The sequence below is a fragment of the Homarus americanus genome, unplaced genomic scaffold (assembly GCF_018991925.1).
Source record: "Homarus americanus isolate GMGI-L3 unplaced genomic scaffold, GMGI_Hamer_2.0 scaffold28051, whole genome shotgun sequence".
NCBI lineage: Eukaryota > Metazoa > Arthropoda > Malacostraca > Decapoda > Nephropidae > Homarus > Homarus americanus.
The window spans coordinates 621556-637745 of NW_024720144.1; the positions used below are offsets into that span (position 1 = coordinate 621556).

General features: G+C 37.2%; 1 protein-coding gene across 4 annotated transcripts in view; it reads left to right on the forward strand.

Moving 5' to 3' along the window:
• The window catches only part of LOC121860413 (tyrosine-protein phosphatase non-receptor type 14-like), a 53896-nt gene that overhangs the window by 7600 nt on the left and 30106 nt on the right, over positions 1–16190 (forward strand). For 3 of the 4 annotated variants that reach the window (XM_042357562.1, XM_042357560.1, XM_042357559.1), the window contains exons 4-15: positions 484–659; positions 1206–1303; positions 2331–2401; positions 2791–2946; positions 3168–3256; positions 3684–3819; positions 4430–4564; positions 5393–5506; positions 10174–10308; positions 12776–12933; positions 14399–14559; positions 15535–15676. In XM_042357562.1, coding sequence (XP_042213496.1) covers positions 484–659; positions 1206–1303; positions 2331–2401; positions 2791–2946; positions 3168–3256; positions 3684–3819; positions 4430–4564; positions 5393–5506; positions 10174–10308; positions 12776–12933; positions 14399–14559; positions 15535–15676 — 1571 coding nt within the window. The remainder of the gene's footprint in view (positions 1–483; positions 660–1205; positions 1304–2330; positions 2402–2790; positions 2947–3167; positions 3257–3683; positions 3820–4429; positions 4565–5392; positions 5507–10173; positions 10309–12775; positions 12934–14398; positions 14560–15534; positions 15677–16190) is intronic. The other variant, XM_042357561.1, reaches the window with a different exon arrangement.

The window sequence follows — 16190 nt, forward strand, 5'->3', positions numbered from 1 at the left end:
CAACATTTTGTATAGACTGAAATACAGTTCTGAAAGAAAGTAGAATGATACCTGATTAACTATTAAAACATTACCTATTTCCTGCAGCTTCAAAGATGCAAAGGGGAAATTTGTCAGTTTTATGGGTTTGCTAATGAATTTTAGGAAAGACTCCATCAAGGTTGGTACAGTGCTGTGAACCTGATATTTGGTGAGTGGGGAACACAACAAAATACCAGAGAATGAAATGGCCTTTTAAGGGGATGATATACAGTAGAATAATTGGGCAGACACTGGTTAAGAGTTAACAGTGATTTTCTCAGTTTGCTTTATCTTAATTATATTTTTTATAAACTTATGTGTTTTGTGAAGACTTTTATGGGTCAGCTATGTGAAGGGTAGGCAGTGACCCATCTGGAGCAATGTAAGTAGTATTATACTGTTGGTTATGATTTTAGTTCAGTAGATTTTAGAGTCTGTATTTGACAATGCATTCTATTCCAGCCTGAATTTTTTGGTCTACGTTACATGAGCAAGAAGCCATACCCCAAAGTCAGATGGGTAGAACTGGATCGACCTTTGAAGAAACAGTTAGACAAATATGCTCAATCCCCGGCCCTTGCATTAGCTGTCCTTTACTATATCCACGATGTGTCTCTGCTGCAGGATGATGTCACCAGGTGAGTTTTGCCAGAGATGTTGGTGTGACCTCCAGCTGACATTTACAGTAGCTGAAGTCTCCCTTAACTAGACTAATTGGTATGTGGCACCTGTCTAGTTAAGAGAAAATTCTGATTGTTTGTAAACATTCTCATATAGTAATTCACTTAACTGATAGAAAATAAACACAAAATAATAGAAAATGAATAAAAACAAAGAAAGTTTTGAAGGTAAATGAAGAAAGAGAAAGATAGAGACAACTCAGCATAGGATTGTACAGTACATGTATTTACCATTAGAAGCTGTAGTGGTGGTAGAAGTAAGGCAGCAGGTACTGTGCTGTGGGTGTAGTGGACATAAGATAGTATATATGCTGCCTACTTCACCCCTACAGTATATGGTTTGTACCATTAGTTTTTCATAAGTATGTTTATAATGTGTGCCAAGATAAATAAAGTAAAATCATCAAGCCTCATTGGAGAGAGTAACGTGAATAGTAGAGAACTAACATAACCCACATTAATGACCAAAAAGGATTAATTGTTTTTTTTTTTTTTTTTTTATAGGTCACACTACTTCCTGCAGGTTAAGCAAGATGTGTTGGAGGGTAAACTACGGTGCAACCATGAGCAAGCTGTTCTGCTTGCCTCTTACAGTCTCCAAGGTTAGTCACTGTCATTTGGCATGGCTCCTCCAATCATAAATAGTACTGTATGACCCAAAAGTAGAAGCCAGATATTGCCAAGAGTTCAGATAATTTTGTTTGCAACTATACTGATGTTTGGAAATCGAGGATTGCATATCCAATCCCTTTCATTATACATTTGCATTAACTAATAAATTTGATTTTAACCCAAAATCACTGCCTGTACAGTATATACAATATATCTATATTTGTATCAAGGAATAATTACAATGGAATCAATGGGAATAAGGAGGGGAGGGTTCTGAGTCTCTCTGCCCTAATTCATCGATGAAATAGGTTTTCTGTGATCAATCCTTGATTTCTTGTACCAATCAAAGGAGCCTTGTGATTGAGGAACCAGCTAAATAAAGAGATGAGGCTGTATATCTAATCTGTACTGGCTCACTCTGCAGGGGAGGTTTCCTTCTATCTAATGCATCAGACATTGCCCCTGTACACTCTCTTTACTGTCCTTTCATGCATTGTTCTCACATTTCCATACCATCTCAGTGACCTCCTTTTTACCGATTCCACCATCCTACAGGTTATCTTTGCCTTCTCTGCCTTTCCTAAATCCCTATACTGTACACATCACTGTTTTTTAATCCTTCTTTTCTGGTTACCCCAAATACAGCTTTCAGGTAATTTATCTCACTGGGTTGAATTTTAGGACCTCTTCTACCTTTCCAGGTTTCTATTTCTTGGCCATCAATTAAAATAGGAAATACAGTCCCTGAGTTCCTTCTTTACACTGAAGCTTATGTTCCTGACCTTCATGATACTACCCAGCTCTCCAATTACCCTTCTCTTACTTCTCTCACAGCAATGCTTCCACAAGTAACACCAGCTACTGGATTTACCCCCATGTTTGTATTTCCAGACACCCATGTACAGTGTCTTTCTACTCTCCTAATAATATATAGCAGTGATTCTCTATGCATACGTCTGACTGTGTTGCTTCCCCCCAAAAAACTTATGTTTGATTCTTTATTTCTTCGTCAAACAGCTGAATTTGGTGACCACCAGCCAGATCGTCATACAGCAGAATACCTCAAGGATTTTATGCTCTTCCCAAAAGTAAGGTTAAAGCCAGTTTGTTACTACAATATGTTGATAATATAAAATTTTGGGGGGGAAATCACTTTACTGCCGGTTTAATAGTACCACACAGATGATTTAAGTTGTTGTTAGTATAAACTTCACTTTATACTTTTGGTGTTTGTTTTTGTTTTCTACTCTTTTCTTAAATTAATCCTTAACCCAGTGTACAGATTTGTGGCTGCAACGTCTTTTGTGCATTATACACTATCATATTTCTTCAGATACTACCATCCACTTCCCCTTCTCTATGTATATCTGTGCTCATTATATCCATCTTAATCAAGTAAATATTATCCATGTTAAGTACTGGTATATCTTACACTTTTTATTAACCTTAATTTTGATGGTTGTGTATGGTGGAGCAGCAGGTGGGAAGTGATGGGGAGGTGGCAGCATTGCTGGAGGCGGTGGTGTGGCAGTATTCCTCGCTACAGGGCCTAGCACAAGCCTTGGCTGAGACTTACTACATACTAGAGGCTCAGCGTCTTGATGGGTATGGGCAAGAAACTTTCATGGCCAGGGTAAGTTTCTGCATAGTTTTGTACCCTGCGAGAGGCATACTTTCCTAACCATCAAAATTCCAAGTCATCTTTTTCCTTGAATGTGAATATTAGTTTTTAAGTACTTGCATCTGAAGTAATAAGTGTTAGGAACAAAAAACTTTTAATGTTCAATTACAGTTTGCTAAATTAAGAATTGTTCATCTCTGTACCTTTAGCTTAATAACTCGGTATTATTGCAGGATGAGCGTGGTAGTGAGGTTTATCTTGGCACATCACTTATGGGTATAGATGTCAGACCTGCAGCTGGGCACACGCACATATTCTACAGGTGAGGTTATTTTGCTTTTGTAAGGGAGCCATTCATTAGTAACAATGGAGAGAATAACTCTGATGAGTCATTGACCCAGTGATACAGAGGTGTACAGGTATGCTCTTATTTTTCATACCTGTAAAGTACCTTTACTATGCTGTTCAATACCTGAATACTTATTGCACGATGCAAGGCATAATGAGATTCCTTAATCACATTTTATGTGTGTACACAACTGTATTTGGTCACCATATCTTGTGTACAAATTCCTATTTTTTCTCAGTTACATTATGGCAAAAGTGAGGAACTTGTATTTGTACTAGCTCTTTATTCTTTAAAAAGCTGTTATGAATAAATTTTATTTTGACTACTTGATGTACCTGTATGGGTCTTCTTTTTATACAGTACAGTATCTTTGTTTAACCCCTTGTATCATGTATTGCAGATGGAATGACATTACGAACCTGGTCAACAACAAACGTAACTTTGGTATCGAGTGTCAGCGAACAGACGAAACTGTTCACTTTACTTTTGATGAGCCTGATGCTGCCAAGTATGTTTGGAAGATGTGTGTCAAACAGGTGAGTTAGTGCATATGTATTGGATTTTAGGTTTCCATATTATCTACAGTATATCTTTATCTATCTTTCTGTCTATTCATATGAGACATTGTATTCTTCTCAGGGTCAAAGGAATTGTAAATTATTTTAGATTGTAGTGCCTTGAAAGTTAATATTCGCCTATGTACAATAATTAGCTCTTTTAAATAAAGGAATAAGTCCTGGGTAAAAGATTTTAAAACTTTGATAAAATTAGAATATTTAACGTTAATGCCATTATGTCAGTTTTGTCTTGCAATGAGATGAACACCACAAACATCATTTACTGCTGTGCTGTATAACTTGTAAATTTAACAGTGTGGGGTCACATCCTCTCATAAATTCTGGGAGGGTTTAAACCATTTAGTGTGTATCGTGTTATATTACCTTCCAAGTTGTGTTGTTAACATTTTGGTGGTGATTTGTAAGACAAATTATTCATATCAGGAAGACTTCTACTGAAATTTTTATAGCCATTACAGGGGTACAGGATGTATTGTCCTGTAGTCCCAATTTCAGGTTTATTAATTTGGTTTCACGTCCCACTGAATATTAATCTTGGTTATCTCGGACTAATTATGGAATATTTCAGCACACCTTCTACAAGAGGAACCAGGAGGTACTGGAAGGGAACAGTGGCACTGATACCCGTAGCCTGGCCATCCCAGACCTACAGAGCTCTGTCATGACAGCACAGCTCCAGCACCTCAGTGCTTCACATGATATGGTTAGTCACATACTGTCATTGTCTCTTGAACTAGCATTGATCAGCCACTTTTCATTATACTGGCTTACTACATGCAAAACTTTTTGTGTTAATTTTGTAGCCAATTCCATATGACCTATTAATTGAAAATGATATTCTCCCAGAGGATTCCACTTTGAGATCATCAGTATTATTATTTGCAATTTGATAATTAAAGCTCTGTTAATAGTTCTCAGATTGTTTGATAAACAAGTACTAACACAAGAAAGGATTGAGAGCTATGTTAGGAGTGTAGTACAGTACAGTTTTTAATATTGGAAGATTTGAATATAATGTGGAATCAGCTGGGCATAGTTAAGAAATGGCAGATGGAATATTAATAAGTTGAGGGCATTTTTTATTATTAATATATTTTATTTATATTTTTTATGATTAGTGTTACTATCCCCGGCCCCGGTGTGGGTTAGTGATCTGTGCCCTGGTTGGCTAATCCTCATAAAAAAGTGATATATTGAAGACTGCTGAGAACTAAAATGTTCTATGGCTATTGATTATCCCCAAATTGATTTAACCACCCAGGATGATAAAAGTATAGAATAAATTGAGAAATAAATAATATTTTGATATGTCAATTTATATAAACTAAATGTATAAGATATCGCTGTAAGAATAGCCAAAAGGGAGCATAGCACTCCCTTTCTTCCACTCTTAGTAAAGAACTGGGTCTAAAAACAAATGCAGTTTTACTGCTACAGGTGAGTGTTGTATGTAATGCATTTTAAGGGGGCTACTTATGTACAGAATTTCTCTCTGATGGTATATTTAATTTCTCTAAAATTTTCTTCACAGGTGGATAGTCGTGGTGGGCTGGGAGAGTTGACCATGAGGAGCTCTGCAGATCAGGGAGCCTTAGCCTCCTACACCACCACACTGCCACAGTTTGATATGTCTTATATACAACAGGTCAGTTCCTCGTCTTGGTTACACTAGCAACAGGGGTGTGATGTATAGGTGCCCACAGATATAGTGTTCCATCCCTCAGTGGTCTACGTGAACATGTACCAACGTCAGAATCACTTTATGAATAAATCCGACACTACCACATGTTCAGAAAGGCCACTGTGGGATGGAACACTATACTTGTGGGCACCTGTACTTGTTTGGACTAGAAGTTCATTGAGAGCTCTTATGTTTATTTTCTGTTGGCTTCTCTATACGGTATTCGCTTATATTTTGTTATATCCTGAGTATGGTGGAATCTTACCAGGTTTTGAGATGACGGCTTTCCATTGTTGCATGAGGATTGTCACTACAGTAGATCATTTTATGTTTGCTTTAAATAACTTTAGGGATTAAGAGCACTTTAACTTAAGAAATTTGTTGAATATACTGGAGATGACTGTGGCACTTACTCTTCAATACATATATTTAAAAACCTGGGAATCCCTTTATGAATACTATACTTTGTAATTGATTAGCCAGAATTGAAGCCTTGATATTAAAGATACTAAATTACAAATACAGCATGCCCTTACAATTCGCATCCTTCGATTATTCGCGAATGATACCCTGGATACAGTATACCCAAGAATGTCTGCAGGTAGTTTTAAAGTATGTACTTGGCATTTTCACAGCCAGGACAGGGAATCCGCAAGATTTATGGCATCCCGCAAGGTGTTTCTCTTGTCCCAGGTGGTTGGGCCATGTGCGCTCACTAAACCTCATTGACAGTCCGGGTTAAATGCTTGTCTGGTTCGTGCATGTGTTACTCTGCTCTCTAACAACTGTGCTCCTTGTGCTTGTGATGGCTCCCATATGTCCTCAACCACCTTCATCCAGCTGCAGGAAGGTGCCCAAACAAGTGAAGAGAGAAAAAAAGATCATGTATTTCTCCCATACATGTGCCTGGCAACAGTAGTGGGTAGGGGAGTGAGTGACTGCTAGTTAGCACTTCGTTTGCAGTTGTAACTCTTCTCACTCCCTGCCATAGTTCACTGAATTTAATGTTATTATAAGTGTTTACTGATAGAATAGTGATTACTTATGGTATTATAGCTAGGTTAGTTCATCATTGTAACCACCAGGCTGCTGGGCCAAGCTTTGAGATGTTATGGTTTTTTCAGCTGTTATTTTTGGGTAGATTTATGTAACATTTTTTATTTATTTTCACTTGGTTACATGCACACACCATCTTAATTACATAGTGAAAAAAGGTAAAGGAAATAATTGTTCTAATGGCAAACACGTAATGGGAGAAAAGCATAGTGTGCAGCTGGTGGGGAGCGTTGCTAGGGAATCAATGTTGCAGCTGATCTTCGTTACTATGGTGGAGCAGGTAGTGTATGCAAATGGCGAATATGTTAAACTTTCATTTAGCTTTTATTACTGGTTTGGCAATAATAATGTTTTTTTTTTAACTTATTTATTTGTGTTATATTTATTTATTCCTCACATTACCTGGTACTGTATATTTTATTTTAAGAAAACTACGGCTGTGAGGTGTTATGGTTGTTTTCCAACTCATATTTTCGGGTAGATATACGCAACTTTCTTCATTTATTTTTACTCAGTAACATGCACACACCATCCTACATACATACTGTAAAAAAAGTACAGTATTACACCACAATTACTGACATCCTTCGTGTTGGGTTGGCTACTGAAGAAATTTTGTTGGTTTGATCTACGTATCAAGCCAGCTGGCGCTCAGATGCCATTCGTTCTAGAGACTTATTTTGACAAGAAATTGCCATATGTCAACTCAATCAACCCAACTTTAATAGCAAAGCATAGAGTTGATTTGAGGGTAGACTCACATTTTTTCTTACATCTCAAAACATTTTGTTGTTTTGTCTGATTATTTGTGAGAGGATTTTCCCATTATGATTTATTTGAGTGTGTGGCTACACACACACACACACACACACACACACACACACACACACACACACACACACACACACACACACACTCTCATACACTCATATATATACAGTACAGGTAAAATAAATAATTGCCCTAAGGGCAAACAAAGGCAATATACGTTTGTTTGCACAAAAATTAAAATGTATATCCCCCCCCAATGGTCAGCAAATGACATTCGCGGTTCTGGCAGTTCACGGCCATTTTGAGACCCAAACCCCACGAACATTAAGGGCATGCTGTATGTCTTAGCCTTTCCACTTGGAATACTAGAACATGTATTGTTGTCATCCATACTCAGGCTATGTAAATAATTGGTGCTGGATAACCTAGGCTTTTATCAGCTGATTGTCTTCTTCTATTATTAAATTTAAAAATATATTTAATGTATCCTTAGACATAATTAATGCTTCTCTAAGAAATTAAACATTAAAGACACATTTAAATGTTCTTACACTAAAGGCAAAGAGGCTACAGTACGATGCAGTAGTGAACCGACCAGTGGTGAAGAGGATAAGAGTGCAGTACAGTAATCAATTCTTTGAGACTACTTTTTCTCACTTCAACACTAATTCCAATATTTCAAAACACTTATTAACATATAATAACTCCGAGTCTTAACAACAGTTTCTGGGCTGCAGTTGCTCAGACTCAAGGTGACTCATGTTGTGAGGTTACAACATACTGGTGGGGGAACTACGTCTTCATCAGCAGATCGACTCTTTGTTTGATAGTTATTTATATCTTTAAAAACCTAGTTAATGAAACATACAATATTAAGAGTACAGTACTACTGTATTTAATGCTTCACCAAGAAATGGAACATTAAAGATATACAGTATTTAATGGTTTTCTTACACTTGAGGTCACAGCCTCATTTAAAGAAGCCAGAAATTGTCAGTTGTGAACTGTTGTACAATATTACCAAGCCAGAGAATATTGTGACAGTTTGGGTTGTGAACTGTTGTAATTACTGTACCTGCATTTGCACAAATTGTATGTATGATTGGCTCATGAAGGCCCATTGTACCAGTAATGTTGGCAGTGCTCTCTGTTCAAAAAGTTCAATCACTAATTTTCATCTCAACCAAAATATATTTTCTTTTGTCTCTTGCTCTCAGCATCACACTTGAGGCGCTCAGCATTACAAGGGGGTAAAGCGCCAACCCGGGCAAAATGCGTTTTTTTGGTGGATATTACTATTTCCACCCTTCCTCTACATGTTGGCGTTGGATGTAACCCCCTAGCTAGACTAGAAATATGGTTGAAAGTCCTTTCACATCCCATTCAGAGTGAGAGGAGCAATTTTTAGAGAGGGCAGAGAAAGACTTTGAACAGCACGTGATTTATTATGACGAGGCCATTAAAGTTATACGCACTCCTCAGAATTTACATAACTTTAACTTACTACAATCGTCTGGAATAATAAAACTAAGGAACTAAACAAAGTATGATTGTAATACTATTATCATAATACTTTTTTTTACCCAAGATTATGCAAAGTTTCTTCGCCTTTGTATTTGTATGTTAATTACGTTGGGGGGGATGTTTCCTTATTATTATACACTACGTATTATACCAAACATTATTATAAATCTTTGGCTAATAATAGGGATCGAAAGATAAATACTGATAGGCAAATGAGTTTTTTTAAATTCTTTCTTTCTTTTTTTTTGGGGGGGGGGTGGGTGTAAGACGAGTGTTGCTTTTGGTGACCATTAACTTGTTTTACAGTATTATTCGACAATAATAAGAAAATTTTGCAGAAAATGCGATTATTGTTGGTTTGAAGTTCAAACAACCATACATGATGGGTAGTTATTCTCATTCAACTCTTAATAAAATAATATCTATTCACAGTACTAACTCCCAGTTTTCAAGTTCGCTAGGAGAGGGATTGAGCTGCACGATAAAAAAAATAACCCTCTTGCTTAAAAAACAACAAAGTTATGGTTGTTTGAACTTCGAAAAACTTTTAACACGTTTCTCTCTGCTTTTTAAATTTGGCGCTTCACCCCCTTGTAATGCGGAGCACCTCACTTGTTACTCTTTGGTCACTTAGCCAGTCATAACGATATATGTGTGACCCAGAGGCGGGCTCTGGCATGATGGCGCCTTTATATGGTGTGGCTTGTGTTAAGTTGGAGCTACCTGTATTTTTTCTTTATATTATTTTTTATAACAAAACAATAAATGATATGTGTATGACCAGAGTGGATAAAGTGCCACTGTGGTCAAAATCAAGATTTATTCACAAAAGGATAAGGAAACCACATCTGCATCCCAAGAGAGATTCGGTTACTGAGAATGGAAGTGGCAATATGGTCAAATTTGCTATTAATTAAAACTACCCACGTATCACTATGTGCGGGGCTGACGGTTAGGGTGGCGGGCAGAGGTCTCCATTTTTTCTCTTGGTGGTTTGTCCATTCTGGTTGTATGTGCCTCAAATATGGATTGTACGTATTTTGTTACAGTATTTTTGTTATAAAGAGATTTGGCAAGCCAAGGAGTTAGACATATGATTACTTAGTGGGATCTCGGGAGCAAACTCCCGTGGTCTGGTCCTGAGGGTGACGGAATATAGAGGTCAGACCTGCAATATGATTTAATTTGGTTTTATAGGAGATGTTTAAATGTGGAATTGAATAAGTTTATGTTAATTATTTATTTTTATATTTTATTTATTTTTTATTTTTTTCACTTAGTCGGCAGAGTCAAGTGGTCACCTGGGTGCTACAGTAGAGTCTTCCAGTTCACAGTTGATGAGTGACCCATCATATGCGTTGTTGTCACAGTCAGCATATTCTTTAAATACCACTCACCATCCTCAACAGAACCAAGTTAGTTAAAAAAAAATTCCTGTTGAAAATTATCTTTTCTTTTACCTCAGGGCACCTTAGGTATCCCTGAGTATCTACATCATAATGTAACCTCCTCATAGGAGTTGAGAACAAATTATAGATTCGATGTCGAGTAAAGATTGTTGATTTTTTATTTATTTTTTATATTATATTATGAAGAGAGCACAGGGTGAGGATTGGGGGATTTTAGAGGAAGTAAAAATTGAAGAAGCTTAGTCAGTAATATGTATGGTGTTGTAGGTTCATACACTATATTCTCCTCATATTACTCTGTTATACAGGGAAAGGTCTGCTGTATGGCTTTCTTTTTATGTCTTAAAGGCCTTACTAGTTTTGTTGTTTAAAATTAACCATGTGAAGGGCTGGTCCATTACCAGAGTGTGGTATGAAAAAACTTTATCACTAAGGCTCATTAATAACTTTTATATCACTTCTAGCGTGTTGCTAGGGATACCCAAAGAATGTTCTATACTACTGAGGGTATACACAAACACTTGTTGTCTTAAAAGTAGGTTCTATTCTCGTACGGGAGATATATATATACAATAGGACGCAGAAGCCCGTGGTCACGCCACGAGGACTCTGTCTTCTCTCTTTATCTATCTATGTATTACTACGCGCTGGCCTGTACAGATGCCAGCATTCACAAGCTGAATACATAAAGTATAAATGTGATAATTTATATACATAACATGGTGCACAATAAATGGAATATTACATAGAATTAATACATGTTCTGTAATACTTTACTATACATAATTAATAAGAGTAATATAAGAGTAATATAATAATATACAGCTGAAGGTACTACTTTGTGTCCATATATATCATACATCACTATACAATAATATTATGGTGAGACAAGGCATTGGGCTTCTTACCTGATTGCATATCAGGTCTTGCTCAAGAGCAACCATGCACTGACATTGCAGATGATTTTTGGGCAATTCTGTTGGACCAATTTCATCTGAAGGTCAAACTGAATTGCCTCATGTGCTTGCAAGCACTTTCATAGTAAAACAAAGCTTTAGACATTAAACAGCAAAATGCAAAGCTTAAGAATGAGGAGGCATAGTCCTAAAGTAGGAACTGGACTGTGAGAGCATTATGCAAAGGTAGGAGGTATGGAAATATTTTCTGGTCACTGGAAAAGTTGCATTGGGACATTTGGGATGAAGTGAAGTTAGTTGAATAAATTGAAATTGCACTAGTGAGAAAGAACATCAGTTTATATATCCAGATGGTGAAAAACATGGAAGAGGCTTATGATACATATACTTGTGAACCAGAAGATGGTGGTTGTGTAAATAGTTACTGGGCAGGGTCAGTACAGTAGATGTCTATAAATAAATTTTAAAGCTAAACTAATGGACTCGGCAATAATTCAAGTATGAACCAACACATGATAGTGTGGATGAAATTAGAGAAAAGAAATGTGAAAATTTAAAGAACGAAAAAGAAATTTAAAGTGTGATTAGGTAAGGGAAAAAACGCACCATAAAGAGGACCACATGGGTTTGCTGATAGATATATTTCATGGATTTTTTTTTTTAAGAAATAAAGATAGTTATTGCAAATTGGTGGTTTCAGTATCATCTAAGATGTACATGGATAGAGCCTCCAGGATAACGGCACTATTGTTGTGAAAAATCAAATTGATTACATTATATCTCCAGAAAAAAATTAATTTGTGTGCATGAAAAATGTATAATAAACTCAAACATAATTGCTATAATGTGCATTATAAAATGTGGATAAATTTCATGTAACATAATCAGGTCATTGTGATTGGTGATGCTAGTTCATTAGTTATTCAGATGGTAAGTCTTCTGCCAGCCATCTTGGATGTGCCATGGAAGCAAGAATAGTGTTGGTCAATGCAGATCATTTTATAACATCCTTGCTACATTTGTTTCTTCTTTGTAATAGTTCTGCGTGTATTATAAAGTACTGTATGCAAAGTGCCCTGTATAACATTCTGGTGAAGTTGCATCAAGCAAGAAAATGAGAGAGAAAATTTTAACTTAAAACAAAGATAGAAATAATGCCTGCCACTGTCTTCACCACTACACACTAACACATCCATCAGTATCTCCAACGTATTTATGAGCAAAATATTCATTCCTTTGTTATTAAATCATGAATCGTATTATAAGCCCACTTCTAAGATTTATTGTGTCAATGGTATCACAAATACTATTGTACTTTGACTAACATTTGGGAAGACACATAGTCAAATGTCTTGAGGAATATTGGGTATTTATTCCCACATACTCACGAGTTCACACAACACTGTGTACAAAAACAAAGCCTTGTACAGGAATTTAACCCTAAAATTTTGTGGGGGTTTTACTGTAATAGGAAGTAGCATTTGTTTTATTTTGTTTATCTTTCTCTATAAAGCTCTTAAAGTTTGTGTAGTTATATTTATATTTTCTTTTGACAGGTTGTCTTAACATCTCATAATCAAGTGTCACAACCATCAGCTTTGCAACAACAACAACAGTCTCAACAGCAACAACAACAGCGGGATGGAGGAGGGCAACAAGTGACTCTCTATTCTTCAAATCTTAGTCTTCCAACAACCAGAACAAGTTTTAGAAGGTTTGCTCTACATTTACTTGTTTATTTGATATAGCTGAATGGAAACACCTTACTCAAAGTGTTTAAGCCAGGCTGTGCAGTTTAGCAGTCCCTGGCAGTCTTGCATGCTGAGACTAGGGGGCCAGGCAAGTGATTTTTCGTGTTCTGGTGAATGGACTAATATTTTGAGGTAAATACCTAGATGGAAATTTGTCATAGTATGCTATGTGACCCCATCTCCCCATACATGTTTAATCAGGACTAGTGACCTATGTCAGGTGCAGGTAATTTACCTCTACATTAAGCTGCCAACCTACCTCTAGTCAGTCAGTCAGTCAACTTGTTAACATTACAAAGGAACCACCAAGCTGAGAGGCCCTAGAAGTGAGGCGACAGGAATTATGACTTCACATGACAAGTGTTGCTGCCACTGGCACCAGATTATGGGGGGGGATGATAATTAGGGTAGGTGATCAAGGAGCCACCTACACACCCTGTAGTTGTGAGGTGACGAGTTATGACCTCACATGACGAGTGTTATCACCACTGACACTAGATTGTAGGGGGGTAGATAGAGTAGGTGTTCACAGGTGCTGGCTCTGCCTTCCTACACACCATGCAGGTGTGAGGTGAAGTGACAGGAGTTGACATCACATGATAAGAGTTACCACCACTAGCACCATTTAGATGGACACAAGGGATCTGTGAGACATGCATTAGGTATCGCACATAAAAGGAAATTGCTGCACTAAAAGGGTGCATGGGTCTGTTGATTGCAAGACAAAAGCTTTTAATGGATTGATTTTAAGGTTATAAATTTTATACTGTTTGTTATAATTGCTCAAAAATGTTTCTCTGTTGTATGATGGTAAGTTACTCACAGGTATCATTATGGTGATCACAATGATCCCACGTGACTCTCAGTTAGTCATAAATATGTCAAGTGACTCACAGATGTTGCTTGTAATGCAGTTACTCACATGTCCTCATAATGACCCCAAGTATATGACAGGTGCACATAGTGACACTGAGTGACTCACTTTATAGAGGGTGTGTGTTTCCCAGTGAAGGAAAGAAGCATTGATATACATTAAGGTACAGGAACAGTTTGTGTGTCTTCTCCATCCACATGCACAGCTTGGTAAACATTTTCTGTAATACCCACTTGTCTTCTAGCTGCATCCTGCTTCTCCATTTACTGTACAGTAGCTAAAACAACTATCTGTGCAGGTGTGGGTCGATATGCTCTAAAAAAAATCGTGTGACTAGTGACAGCTCTCATATACCAAAATTCATCGTCCATGGTCTCATATTGTTTCCCACAAAGTATGCACAGATAGTTGCTTTAGCTACTGTGCATACAGAGGTCACGCAACTATCTCCTGATCCCAAATGTTTCCAGTTAATTGGTCCCGTTCCTAGATGCTCAATTTTAGGAAAACACAACACTTCTCCCAACAGTTATTTTGTATTTTGTTTGCCGCAGGAGCCTCCTCCCTCAGTACCGGCCAGCGCCAGACTATGAGACTGCATTAGTACAGAAGTATGGACCTGGAGTAAACCCTGCCAACTTAAGGGCCACCATGTTGTACTCTTCTCAGCCAGAGATCTCCAATAGTCATGTAATGGAGGGAACTGCTCATGAGTGTAAGTGGAGGATTCAGCCTTGAGATCCATAAAGTTCATTGCCATATCTGTTTGACTGTAAGGTATAAGAGTTAGGGTAGAAGTTGGCAGTACTGATGTAAGCTTTTTATACTGCAGGAGCATGCATTGAAACACAGAAAATGAGAACAAATTTGGAAGAATAGAATGGAAAGTGAAATTGTGTACTGTAAAGTGTTTGTTTGATTGATTGATTGGAGTGCCTTGGACCCACATAATAGGAGGTTCAAGGGGTTATACTGCTGATGATTCTGACCCTAGCAGATGGATATGCATTTTATTCCAGCATATTGCTGGAACATTGCATATTAGAGTGGATGGTTTACTTAGGTGAAATGTTACATTTGTGAGGAATGATATTAACAAACTCCCAGTCTGTGTTTTGCTTGTCCCTCTGAAGGATAACCTGGGAGTGGTTGCCTTCTCTCTAGTGTGGAACTATTGGGTGATAATACATACCTTCACATGATTGAATCAGTTTAAAGAAACATAATTTTGCATCATTAGGCATAGTGGGGGAACATGGGAGCACAACGAGCCTAACCCAGCTTTTATTTGGGGGGAGGGGGTGCTGTAGGCCCCCCACCCCACTATTTTTTTTTTATCTGACCAATATTATGAACATTTAAAGGCCATTTGAAGCCATGTGTTTTTGATATTAGGAGATATTCTGAGGTCAGTAGTAATTACTTTCTACTATACAAAAATGCCTTAGTACACTTCTGTATTAAAGAAAAAAATATTCAATTTTCTGATGAAAAGGGGGATCTGGACCCCCCCCCCCCATGAATCCACCCTTGATAGTGGGGCATCAATGGGGGTGGTACATTAAATGCTCTTAAGAATAAAAGCAAAATTTGCTCCTTTTAAGAATTATGTTTCTTCCTCATAATGATTAGATACGTATAAGTTTTTCATGATATTTATTTAGTTATACTAAATTCCGAGTTTAAACAGTGTCACAACCTGCTGGAGGAGTGGGCAGCTATAGCCATTACAAGGGCTACACGGACCTGTCCCTACATCCTGACCCATCTGTACCTCAGCTAAGCAGATCAGCCGGAATACTCATGCCAGGACCTCTACACAATACATACAGGTGAAAACTTGTACTCTAGGTTACCACAGACCTTGAGCTGTACAACAAATTATCCCTTAACCAAATTAATCGTTGTGTGGCTGGTCTTTTTTTATCCTTTTTTGATGATCAATTGAAAATTTTGGGTAACTGCCCAGACAACAGTTCTTGGGGTTTTCATGAAATCAGCATTTTATTCTTACTTAAGAATAATTGAGCTTAATGCCTTTGTTTATTTATAAAATCCCGTCTTTTGGGGCTTTATGTTTTAGTAGTTATCCATTGATTTACTATAAAGGTATGGGAGAATTTGAATGTGTGAAGGGAGTAACTACTGTATAATAATCATCCTCATAATTCTTATGATCAATAATTTCTTGCTTATTATACTTGTTTAACCTCTACGCCCCGGGCTAGAGAGCCGCTGGCCATCCCCCCACGGGAGGTAAATCGTGAAAGATGTACTTTTCCAAGAATAATCTTTAACCTTTTTAAATGATAAAACAATAATAAAGAAGTAAGAAAAACTATATAT